General features: G+C 48.1%; 1 protein-coding gene across 1 annotated transcript; it reads right to left on the reverse strand.

The window, feature by feature from the left end:
* Positions 1 to 323: 323 nt before the first annotated feature.
* On the reverse strand, positions 324 to 12,368 carry LOC118965334 (interleukin-18 receptor accessory protein-like). The gene is made up of 9 exons (XM_036984388.1): positions 12,205 to 12,368; positions 11,199 to 11,361; positions 9,678 to 9,855; positions 9,211 to 9,276; positions 7,882 to 8,011; positions 7,129 to 7,292; positions 6,250 to 6,387; positions 1,409 to 1,576; positions 324 to 994 (listed from the first exon to the last, which is right to left on the reverse strand). The coding sequence occupies exons 1-9, from the start codon at positions 12,366 to 12,368 to the stop codon at positions 324 to 326; spliced, it is 1,842 nt and encodes a 613-aa protein (XP_036840283.1).
* Between the last annotated feature and the right edge of the window lie 1,230 nt (positions 12,369 to 13,598).

Genomic DNA, 13,598 nt, shown 5'->3' on the forward strand with positions numbered 1-13,598 from the left:
ATTGGAGAAAAAAACCTGACCTGGTTGGTTTAAAAGACTAATTACTGAAAAAAAGAATACACCCAGGATCTGCTTTGACTGCCATTTACCAGGAACCACTGCTTTGACTGCCATTTACCAGGAACCACTGCATTGACTGCTATTTACCAGGAACCACTGCATTGACTGCTATTTACCTCATGGAACCTGGTAACCACTACGTTACCAGGTTCCAGGAGGTAACAACACATTCTTAGAAGCAACAACCATGAAACCACAGGTCCCTCAACCCCCAAAAAAATATATATACAAGGTGTCAAGTTACTGGAGAAGCGCCCTAACGCCTACAAAACAGTCCCTCTGTCCTGGGTGTCTGTGTGTCTGTCTAACAGTGTCTGTGTGTCTGTCCCAGTCCCACTCTGGGCTGGCATGGCCTTGTGGAGGGATCTCCAGAACCGCGATCCAGAGCTAGTTATCATCCTTCCCTGGTCCTGGGGGGTCCAGTGCAGAGCAGGCAGGACTCTGATGGCCCTCCGAACTAGTGGGGGCATCGGTGAGGCTGGAGTCACCATGCCCAGGGTGTGAGACAGGGGTAGAGATAGAGGCCTGCTGGTGGTGCTGGGGCTAGGACTGAGGTTGGGGCTGGTGGGGCTAGGACTGGGGCTGGTGGGGCTGGGGCTGGTGGGGCTAGGACTGGTGCTGGGGCTGGTGGTGCTGGGGCTAGGAATGAGGTTGGGGCTGGTGGGGCTAGGACTGGTGCTGGGGCTGGTGGTGCTGGGGTTGGGGTTGGGGCTGGTGGTGCTAGGGTTGGGGCTGGTGGTGCTGGGGTTGGGGCTGGTGGTGCTGGGGTTGGGGCTGGTCCAGATGAGGATGAGTCTGAAGTGTGGGTCTTGTTGTAAGGCTCTGATGCCTGTCTCCAGTTCAAACAGACAGGTACTGGCCAGGTAGTCAGGACTCAGGACACACACCAGTCGCCTGCTGCTGCGGATCGCACACACCACATCCTCTGTATACGCTAAAGCACAGAACACACAAACACAAACACCACACAAGTGTCATGCTTGGCAGGCTGACATGATAGCTATGCAGACTGTCCCAATCTGACAGTAGAACAGTGACTCTGAACCACACATTCTTCAGAATACATTTCATTTCAAAGCTGCCATCTCTAGGCCAACTGTCAACGGTAATGTTTTACAGTCTACTCTGGTAATGTGACTGTTTCTATTCACATGGCCTGCTCAACTGTAACCTGAACCTAGATCAGTTTGTGCAGTATAGCCAACTCCTATGGGCGTTGGCTGGCTCTACAGCACAAACTGGTCTGGGATCAGACTAATATGCGTCCTAAATGGCAGCCTTTCTCTATATGGTACCCTACGTTTTAGTAGTACACTAAATAAGGAATAGGATGCAACCTAGAACCCACCTCCGCCCGGCAGCAGGTCTCTCTCTAGCAGAAAGAGGTGGTAGCCCCACTGCCCCTCCAGAACCTTGGGCAGGAGCACCTCCAGCGCCTCCTCTCTTCCTCCTCTCCCCGCCTCCTCAGAGGAAGAGCTGGGCACGTAGGACACAAAGGCATCATATTCCTTGTCATCTACAGAGTCAATACAGGGAAGGAGAGAGAAGAGACATTCATCTACAGAGTCAATACAGGGAAGGAGAGAGAAGAGACATTAATCTACAGAGTCAATACAGGGAAGGAGAGAGAAGAGACATTCATCTACAGAGTCAATACAGGGAAGGAGACAGAAGAGACATTCATCTACAGAGTCAATACAGGGAAGGAGACAGAAGAGACATTCATCTACAGAGTCAATACAGGGAAGGAGACAGAAGAGACATTCATCTACAGGGTCAATACAGGGAAGGAGACAGAAGAGACATTCATCTACAGAGTCAATACAGGGAAGGAGAGAGAAGAGACATTCATCTACAGAGTCAATACAGGGAAGGAGACAGAAGAGACATTCATCTACAGAGTCAATACAGGGAAGGAGACAGAAGAGACATTCATCTACAGAGTCAATACAGGGAAGGAGACAGAAGAGACATTCATCTACAGAGTCAATACAGGGAAGGAGAGATAAGAGACATTCATCTACAGGGTCAATACAGGGAAGGAGACAGAAGAGACATTCATCTACAGAGTCAATACAGGGAAGGAGAGAGAAGAGACATTCATCTACAGAGTCAATACAGGGAAGGAGACAGAAGAGACATTCATCTACAGAGCCAATACAGGGAAGGAGACAGAAGAGACATTCATCTACAGAGCCAATACAGGGAAGGAGACAGAAGAGACATTCATCTACAGAGTCAATACAGGGAAGGAGAGAGAAGAGACATTCATCTACAGAGTCAATACAGGGAAGGAGAGAGAAGAGACATTCATCTACAGAGTCAATACAGGGAAGGAGAGAGAAGAGACATTCATCTACAGAGTCAATACAGGGAAGGAGACAGAAGAGGCATTCATCTACAGAGTCAATACAGGGAAGGAGAGAGAAGAGACATTCATCTACAGAGTCAATACAGGGAAGGAGAGAGAAGAGACATTAATCTACAGAGTCAATACAGGGAAGGAGAGAGAAGAGACATTCATCTACAGAGTCAATACAGGGAAGGAGACAGAAGAGACATTCATCTACAGAGTCAATACAGGGAAGGAGACAGAAGAGACATTCATCTACAGAGTCAATACAGGGAAGGAGACAGAAGAGACAGTCATCTACAGAGTCAATACAGGGAAGGAGAGATAAGAGACATTCATCTACAGGGTCAATACAGGGAAGGAGACAGAAGAGACATTCATCTACAGAGTCAATACAGGGAAGGAGAGAGAAGAGACATTCATCTACAGAGTCAATACAGGGAAGGAGACAGAAGAGACATTCATCTACAGAGCCAATACAGGGAAGGAGACAGAAGAGACATTCATCTACAGAGCCAATACAGGGAAGGAGACAGAAGAGACATTCATCTACAGAGTCAATACAGGGAAGGAGAGAGAAGAGACATTCATCTACAGAGTCAATACAGGGAAGGAGAGAGAAGAGACATTCATCTACAGAGTCAATACAGGAAAGGAGAGAGAAGAGACATTCATCTACAGAGTCAATACAGGGAAGGAGACAGAAGAGGCATTCATCTACAGAGTCAATACAGGGAAGGAGAGAGAAGAGACATTCATCTACAGAGTCAATACAGGGAAGGAGAGAGAAGAGACATTCATCTACAGAGTCAATACAGGGAAGGAGAGAGAAGAGACATTCATCTACAGAGTCAATACAGGGAAGGAGACAGAAGAGACATTCATCTACAGAGCCAATACAGGGAAGGAGACAGAAGAGACATTCATCTACAGAGCCAATACAGGGAAGGAGACAGAAGAGACATTCATCTACAGAGTCAATACAGGGAAGGAGACAGAAGAGACATTCATCTACAGAGTCAATACAGGGAAGGAGAGAGAAGAGACATTCATCTACAGGGTCAATACAGTTTATTGATGAATCATTGAAAATAGGTGTTCTTTTTACAATTTCAGGATACTTCCCGAATTGACTGATTTAGGACAGTGATGACCGTTAGGACAGTGATGACAGTGATCACAGTGATGACAGTTAGGACAGTGATCACAGTTAGGACAGTGATGACAGTTAGGACAGTGATCACAGTTAGAACAGTTATGACAGTGATCACAGTTAGAACAGTTAGGACAGTGATCACAGTTAGGACAGTGATCACAGTTAGGGCAGTGATGACAGGACAGTGATCACAGTTAGGACAGTGATCACAGTTAGGGCAGTGATGACAGGACAGTGATCACAGTTAGGACAGTGATGACAGTTAGGACAGTGATCACAGTTAGGACAGTGATGACAGTTAGGACAGTGATCACAGTTAGGACAGTGATGACAGTTATGACAGTGATCACAGTTGGGACAGTGATCACAGTTAGAACAGTGATCACAGTTAGAACAGTTATGACAGTGATCACAGTTAGAACAGTTAGGACAGTTATGACAGTGATCACAGTTATGACAGGGCAGTGATGACAGTTAGGACAGTGATCACAGTTATGACAGGGCAGTGATGACAGTTAGGACAGTGATCACAGTTAGGACAGTGATGACAGTTAGGACAGTGATGACAGTTAGGACAGTGATCACAGTTAGGACAGTGATCACAGTTGGGACAGTGATCACAGTTAGAACAGTGATCACAGTTAGAACAGTTATGACAGTGATCACAGTTAGAACAGTTAGGACAGTTATGACAGTGATCACAGTGATGACAGTTAGGACAGTGATGACAGTTATGACAGTGATCACAGTTAGGACAGTGATGACAGTGATCACAGTTAGGACAGTGATGACAGTTATGACAGTGATCACAGGACAGTGATCACAGTTAGGACAGTGATGACAGTGATCACAGTTAGGACAGTGATCACAGTTAGGACAGTGATGACAGTGATCACAGTTAGGATAGTGATCACAGTTATGACAGTGATCACAGTTAGAACAGTTAGGACAGTGATGACAATTAAGACAGTGATGACAGTTAGGGCAGTGATGACAGGACAGTGATCACAGTTATGACAGTGATGACAGTTAGGACAGTGATCACAGTTATGACAGGACAGTGATGACAGTTAGGACAGTGATCACAGTAAGGACAGTGATCACAGTTAGGACAGTGATGACAGTTAGGACAGTGATGACAGTTAGGGCAGTGATGACAGTTAGGACAGTGATCACAGTTAGGACAGTGATGACAGTTAGGACAGTGATCACAGTTAGGACAGTGATCACAGTTAGGACAGTGATGACAGTTATGACAGTGATCACAGTTGGGACAGTGATCACAGTTAGGACAGTGATCACAGTTAGAACAGTTATGACAGTGATCACAGTTAGAACAGTGAGGACAGTGATGACAGTGATCACAGTTAGGACAGTTATGACAGTGATCACAGTGATGACAGTTAGGACAGTGATGACAGTTATGACAGTGATCACAGTTAGGACAGTGATGACAGTGATCACAGGACAGTGATCACAGTTAGGACAGTGATGACAGTGATCACAGTTAGGACAGTGATCACAGTTAGGACAGTGATGACAGTGATCACAGTTAGGACAGTGATCACAGTTAGGATAGTGATTACAGTTATGACAGTGATCACAGTTAGAACAGTTAGGACAGTGATGACAATTAGGACAGTGATGACAGTTAGAACAGTGATGACAGTTATGACAGTGATCACAGTTGGGACAGTGATCACAGTTAGGACAGTGATCACAGTTAGAACAGTTATGACAGTGATCACAGTTAGAACAGTTATGACAGTGATGACAGTGATCACAGTTAGGACAGTTATGACAGTGATCACAGTGATGACAGTTAGGACAGTGATGACAGTTATGACAGTGATCACAGTTAGGACAGTGATGACAGTGATCACAGTTAGGACAGTGATGACAGTTATGACAGTGATCACAGGACAGTGATCACAGTTAGGACAGTGATGACAGTGATCACAGTTAGGACAGTGATCACAGTTAGGATAGTGATCACAGTTAGAACAGTGATGACAATTAGGACAGTGATGACAGTTAGGACAGTGATGACAGTTAGGACAGTGATGATAGTTAGGACAGTTATGACAGTGATCACAGTTAGAACAGTTAGGACAGTGATCACAGTTAGGGCAGTGATGACAATTAGGACAGTGATCACAGTGATGACAGTTAGGACAGTGATGACAGTTAGGACAGTGATCACAGTTAGAACAGTTAGGACAGTTATGACAGTTATGACGTAATTTCAAAGAACTGACAACAACTGGCTTTTTTTTTCCAGAACACCCAGCCATCTTTCTGTGTGGTTTGAGGTTGTAACTAGTCAAGTTGAAACAGTCATTTCCTGATGGCTAGATTTGAGGTTTGCCTAGATGCTAGATAGCTTTTATCTGACAGTGTGTGTTTTCATGTGTGTGTAAGATTGGGAGTGGAGGAGATGGACACCATATATCAACCATTAGATACTTGGTAAGAATGGGAGGAGAAAACCCTAAATTAAGATATCCTGTGATTTGTTTTCCTTATATCTTATCTTATCTTATCTTGTCTTGTCTTGTCTGTCTGCCTGTCTGTCTGTCTGTCTGTCTGTCTGTCTGTCTGTCTGACTGTCTGTCTGTCTGTCTGTCTGTCTGTCTGTCTGTCTGTCTGTCTGTCTGTGTGAGAGAGATGTGTTTCTGACCTGTGGTGGTCTGTTTGTATGGGAGGTAGATTCTGTAGAGAATAGAGATCTCTAGCCAGTAGACGTGCACTGTAATGCCCATCCCAGCTACAAACAGCAGAGACACCACCGGACACACTATCACCAGCACACGGGAAACTGAAACAACATTACAAAATACACATTATAAACGGGGTGGTTCCAGTCCTGAATGCTGATTGGCTGACAGCCGTATACCACGGGTATGACAAAACATTTATTTTTACTGCTCTAACTACGTTGGTAACCAGTTTGTAATAGCAATAAGGCACCTTGGGGGTTTGTGATATACTGCCAATATACCACGGCTAAAGGCTGTGTCCAGGCACTCCACATTGCGTCGTGGATAAGAACAGCCGATAGCCGTGGTATATTGGCCACATACCACACCCCCTCGGGCATTATTGTTTAATTCTAACACATAGGAGCGTTGTTGTCTCAGATAACAGTATGACAAGATATGGTTATTAAGTTAAAAAAAATACATTGCTAGTGTTCTCTGAAAAATGGATCTGACTCGTGGTAGGCTAACCTTGGTACCCAGAACCAAATCAGATGCAATGAGAGACTAGGGCTGCGTTCCAACAATCTCTACTTCCTCTAGATGTGTGAACTTGTCCGTTACTCCCAACCAATTGAAAAGCATTGGATTGGACCAGGCAGGTGCCAGAGGGAGTTGTCATAAAACAGTCATTTCATTCAAAATCCATAAAGGGAAGTGGATTGGACCAGGCAGGTGCCAGAGGGAGTTGTCATAAAACAGTAATTTCATTCAAAATCCATGAAGGGAAGTGAACAAGTGCACACTTGGGGAGAAAGGAGAGATGATTGAGATGCACCCCATCAGTATTCTTCTGGTACCTGCAGATTTCCTTGTCAGCCTGATGGTGGCGCTGCTGTTGCCTACAGAGTTCTGGGCCAGACAGGTGAAGGTGGAGTCCAGGTGTAGCTGGGTCACCTCCGGGATTTGAGCTGTCCTGGTGACCGTGAACTCAAACTCTTCAATACTCCTTTCCCACACCTGCCTGGAGAGGAAACAGAAGGTGACCCTCTGGTCGACCAAGAAAGCCAACTGACATTTACTCCTGAGGTGCTGACCTGTTGCACCCTCGACAACTAATGTGATTATTATTATTGGACCATGCTGGTCATTTATGAACATTTGAACATCTTGGCCATGTTCTGTTATAATCTCCACCCAGCACAGCCAGAAGAGGACTGGCCACCCCTCATAGCCTGGTTCCTCTCTAGGTTTCTTCCTAGGTTTTGGCCTTTCTAGGGAGTTTTTCCTAGCCACCGTGCTTCTACACCTGCATTGCTTGCTGTTTGGGGTTTTAGGCTGGGTTTCTGTACAGCACTTTGAGATATCAGCTGATGTACGAAGGGCTATATAAATACATTTGATTTGATTTGGTTGTTGCCCAAATGGCATCATGTTCCCTATAAAGTACACTGTGCACTATGTAGGGACTAGGGTGCCATTTTGGGACATAAGTGCCTGACAAAAACAAGTTTAATGAATGAATCATTCATTCATTAATGTTCATTAATGTTCATGCTTAATATACAATGATACATGACGAGCATCAACAACAAAAATGAGATCCAACTCACTGTGCTTCCATCTCCATCAGTTTCCTCATGCCTTCATGGTTGCTATGGGAACTGATCCACCACTGGACCACTGGGTCAAAGGTCCTCTGGAACCCAAAATGCACCTGACAGCTCAGATTATGAGGCTCCCCTGGGGAATAGAGGGTTGATATAAGGACTAGGATGCATCCCCATTACCTATATAGTGCACTACCTCATAGGGCTCTAGTCTAAAGTAGTGCACTACCCCATAGGGCTCTGGTCTAAAGTAGTGCACTACCCCATAGGGCTCTGGTCTAAAGTAGTGCACTACCCCATAGGGATCTGGTCTAAAGTAGTGCACTACCCCATAGGGATCTGGTCTAAAGTAGTGCACTACCCATAGGGCTCTGGTCTAAAGTAGTGCACTACCCCATAGGGCTCTGGTCTAAAGTAGTGCACTACCCCATAGGGCTCTGGTCTAAAGTAGTGCACTACCCCATAGGGCTCTGGTCTAAAGTAGTGCACTACCCCATAGGGATCTGGTCTAAAGTAGTGCACTACCCCATAGGGCTTGGGTTTAAAGTAGTGCACTACCCCATAGGGCTCTGGTCTAAAGTAGTGCACTACCACATAGGGCTCTGGTCTAAAGTAGTGCACTACCACATAGGGCTCTGGTCTAAAGTAGTGCACTACCCCATAGGGCTCTGGTCTAAAGTAGTGCACTACCACATAGGGCTCTGGTCTAAAGTAGTGCACTACCACATAGGTCTCTGGTCTAAAGTAGTGCACTACCACATAGGGCTCTGATCTAAAGTAGTGCACTACCACATAGGTCTCTGGTCTAAAGTAGTGCACTACCCCATAGGGCTCTGGTCTAAAGTAGTGCACTACCCCATAGGGCTCTGGTCTAAAGTAGTGCACTACCCCATAGGGCTCTGGTCTAAAGTAGTGCACTACCCCATAGGGCTCTGGTCTAAAGTAGTGCACTACCCCATAGGTCTCTGGTCTAAAGTAGTGCACTACCCCATAGGGCTCTGGTCTAAAGTAGTGCACTACCCCATAGGGCTCTGGTCTAAAGTAGTGCACTACCCCATAGGGCTCTGGTCTAAAGTAGTGCACTACCCCATAGGGCTCTGGTCTAAAGTAGTGCACTACCCCATAGGGCTCTGGTCTAAAGTAGTGCACTACCCCATAGGGATCTGGTCTAAAGTAGTGCACTACCCCATAGGGCTCTGGTCTAAAGTAGTGCACTATATAGGGAATAAGATGCCATTTAGGACGAAGCCATAAACTGGTGAAACACAGTGATCCTACTCTATACACCTGCCATCATCAAATCAATCATTCAACCTCAGGCTCTGCACTCACCCAGCTCCACGCCCTCCTCGTTGCCATGGGGATAAGTAATCTGTGGAGGGTCTTTGGTGTCAGCGGCTGTGGAGGTAAAAGTGACATTTACTAGAATGTGTGTGTACAGTATGTGTACGATCATGTGATCGTGCTTGTGCGGTGTGTGTGCGATTCGTAAGTGCGTGCATGTGATCGTGCTTGTGTGGTGTGTGTATGGGTGTGCGTTCATCTGAACGCTCTTGTGTGGTGTGTGTATGGGCGTGCGTTCATCTGAACGCTCTTGTGTGGTGTGTGTGCGATTCGTAAGTGCGTGCATGTGATCGTGCTTGTGTGGTGTGTGTATGGGTGTGCGTTCATCTGAACGCTCTTGTGTGGTGTGTGTATGGGTGTGCGTTCATCTGAACGCTCTTGTGTGGTGTGTGTATGGGCGTGCGTTCATCTTGGCGTGTGTGTTGGGAGACAGAGCCTGCAGCGACAGTACTTACGTATGACCGAGACGTTAACAGATCTCCTGACTGTCCAGGGGATCCCGTTTTCTTCGTAGGTGTAGTCACAGAAATACACTGTAGCATCACTCACATAGACAGTGCCCAGCAGAAGAGTATACCTGTCTACCACAGAGATAGTCCTCTTATCCTGTATCTCACACACAGGCCTGGCATCCTGCAGAGAAACCCATGATGTAAAAGCCATTATTCACTTGTTTGCCTGTTCAGTCGTTTGTTCATTTCTTTGTACGTTCGTCTATTTATTCCATGCATGTGTTGACCTGTCACAGGTGAGCAGGTGTGTAACCGGTCACATGGGTGTGTAAGGCTTGTACTTGTGTTTACTAAAGGTTAGGAGTTTGTGTAAAGTCTTAGATGCAGTGGAATGATACCATAATTACATTCTGAAGAGAAACAAACATCAGGTAAAACCTGCAGTCCATCAATATACCACCCACCTACCCACCTACACACCTACCTACCCAACCACCCACCTACACACCTACCCACCTACCCAACCAACCAACCAACCAACCAACCACCCACCTACCCACCTACCCAACCAACCAACCAACCACCCACCCACCTACCCAACCAACCAACCAACCAACCACCTACCCACCTACCCACCTACACACCTACCTACCCAACCACCCACCTACACACCTACCCACCTACCCAACCAACCAACCAACCACCCACCTACCCACCTACCCAACCAACCAACCAACCACCCACCCACCTACCCAACCAACCAACCAACCAACCACCTACCCACCTACCCAACCAACCAACCAACCACCCACCCACCTACCTACCCACCCACCTACCCAACCAACCACCCACCTACCCAACCAACCAACCACCTACCCACCTACCCAACCAACCAACCAACCACCCACCCACCTACCTACCCACCCACCTACCCGACCAACCACCCACCTACACACCTACCCAACCAACCAACCACCCACCTACCCACCTACCTACCTACCCACCCACCCACCCACCCACCCACCTACACACCTACCCACCTACCCACCTACACACCTACCTACCCACCTACCTACCCACCTACACACCCACCCAACCAACCACCCACCTACCCACCTACACACCCACCCAACCAACCACCCACCTACACACCCACTCAACCAACCACCCACCCAACCAACCACCCACCTACCCACCCACCCACCCATCCAACCACCCACCTACACCCACCCACCCACCCAACCTCCCACCCATCCAACCACCCACCTACACCCACCCAACCTCCCACCCACCCACCCATCCACCCACCCACCCACCCACCCACCCACCCACCCACCCACCCACCTACACACCCACCCACCCATCCACTCACCAACCCACCCACCCACAAACCCATCCAACCATCCATCCAACCATCCAACCAACCATCCATCCACCCACCCACCCACCCAACCATCCATCGATCCACCCAACCATCCAACCATCCATCCATTCATCCATCCAAAAATCTGCTGGAATAATCACCTTGTACCATGTGACCTCTGACCTCTGTGTCCGACATTTGATCCCAGGGCATGGGATCCTGCCACCTTTGCCCAGAACCAGAGTGACTCTGTTCTCCTCTGTGTCCCTGCACCCCAGGCTGGCCCTCTCCAGCACCTCCACATAGACGTGGATCACCATACCACTGTGATAATAACAACACACATTCAAATTCACACATTGTTACTTGGAAAGGTCAAATATAGGCAAACTGTTTTTCAAAATCAAACCCAGGCAAACGGTTCAAAGTAAGTAACCGCATTTGTACTGTCTTTGTGAAGGCGTTTTGGTCCTGAAGAGAATTCATGTAATGACGTGGCATGTTTTGGAGAGTTACACTACTTCACTTCATCCGTCCATTCCACCAAAGCTTCTCTCACTTCTTCTGATCAAAGGGCAGGAAACAGAGAGAGGGGCCTACCCAAACAGAGTCAATACAGACTACCTACCCTGTGGAAACAGAGAGAGGGGCCTACCCAAACAGAGTCAATACAGACTACCTACCCTGTGGAAACAGAGAGAGGGGCCTACCCAAACAGAGTCAATACAGACTACCTACCCTGTGGAAACAGAGAGAGGGGCCTACCCAAACAGAGTCAATACAGACCACCTACCCTGTGGAAACAGAGAGAGGGGTCTACCCAAACAGAGTCAATACAGACTACCTACCCTGTGGAAACAGAGAGAGGGGCCTACCCAAACAGAGTCAACACAGACTACCTACCCTGTGAAAGAGAGAGAGGGGCCTACCCAAACAGAGTAAAAACGGACTACCTACCCTGTGAAACAGAGAGAGGGGCCTACCCAAACAGAGTGAAAACGGACTACCTACCCTCTGAAACAGAGAGAGGGGCCTACCTAAACAGAGTCAATACAGACTACCTACCCTGTGAAACAGAGAGAGGGGCCTACCCAAACAGAGTCAATACAGGTGACCTATCCTGTGAAAGAGAAGGGCCTACCCAAAGACCGTCAACAGACTACCTACCCTGTGTGGCATGTGTACTTCCCAGAGTCCTTTGCAGTAACGGTAGAGAACCAGAGCGCGTTCCCCCTTCCTGTCACGGCCCCGTCATCTCTGTCTCTGTTGGTTTCCCCCTCGGCCTGTTGGTTTCCCCCTCGTTTCCCCCTCGGCCTTCGGTCTAGTCGCATTAATATTTTTAATGACCGGTATACGCCCACACTATTCTGTTGCTGGGGTAAGCACACACCATTATGTTGCTGAGGTAAGCCCACACCATTCTGTTGCTGGGGTAAGCCCACACCATTCTGATGCTGGGGTAAGCCCACACCATTCTGTTGCTGGGGTAAGCCCACACCATTCTGTTGCAGGGGTAAGCCCACACCATTCTGTTGCTGGGGTAAGCCCACACCATTATGTTGCTGGGGTAAGCCCACACCATTCTGTTGCTGGGGTAATCCCACACCATTCTGTTGCAGGGGTAAGCCCACACCATTCTGTTGCTGGGGTAATCCCACACCATTCTGTTGCAGGGGTAAGCCCACACCATTCTGTTGCTGGGGTAAGCCCACACCATTCTGTTGCTGGGGTAAGCCCACACCATTCTGTTGCAGGGGTAAGCCCACACCATTCTGTTGCTGGGGTAAGCCCACACCATTCTGTTGCAGGGGTAAGCCCACACCATTCTGTTGCAGGGGTAAGCCCACACCATTCTGTTGCTGGAGTAAGCCCACACCATTCTGTTGCAGGGGTAAACCCACACCATTCTGTTGCTGGGGTAAGCCCACACCATTCTGATGCTGGGGTAATCCCACACCATTCTGTTGCAGGGGTAAGCCCACACCATTCTGTTGCTGGGGTAAGCCCACACCATTCTGATGCTGGGGTAATCCCACACCATTCTGATGCTGGGGTAAGCCCACACCATTCTGATGCTGGGGTAAGCCCACACCATTCTGATGCTGGGGTAAGCCCACACCATTCTGATGCTGGGGTAAGCCCACACCATTCTGATGCTGGGGTAAGCCCACACCATTCTGATGCTGGGGTAAGCCCACACCATTCTGATGCTGGGGTAAGCCCACACCATTCTGATGCTGGGGTAAGCCCACACCATTCTGATGCTGGGGTAATCCCACACCATTCTGATGCTGGGGTAAGCCCACACCATTCTGATGCTGGGGTAAGCCCACACCATTCTGATGCTGGGGTAAGCCCACACCATTCTGATGCTGGGGTAAGCCCACACCATTCTGATGCTGGGGTAAGCCCACACCATTCTGATGCTGGGGTAAGCCCACACCATTCTGATGCTGGGGTAAGCCCACACCATTCTGATGCTGGGGTAAGCCCACACCATTCTGATGCTGGGGTAATCCCACACCATTCTGATGCTGGGGTAAGCCCACACCATTCTGATG

This window comes from Oncorhynchus mykiss, chromosome 7, assembly GCF_013265735.2.
Source record: "Oncorhynchus mykiss isolate Arlee chromosome 7, USDA_OmykA_1.1, whole genome shotgun sequence".
NCBI lineage: Eukaryota > Metazoa > Chordata > Actinopteri > Salmoniformes > Salmonidae > Oncorhynchus > Oncorhynchus mykiss.

Coding starts and splice junctions, on each gene's coding strand:
- LOC118965334 (XM_036984388.1), bottom strand. CDS start 12,368: ATGCGACTAGACCGAAGGCCGAGGGGGAAACGAGGGGGAAACCAACAG. Junction 7,293..7,881: donor CTGATGGAGATGGAAGCACA/GTGAGTTGGATC, acceptor TTTCCTCTCCAG/GCAGGTGTGGGAAAGGAGTA. Junction 6,388..7,128: donor GCTGACAAGGAAATCTGCAG/GTACCAGAAGAA, acceptor ATGTTGTTTCAG/TTTCCCGTGTGCTGGTGATA.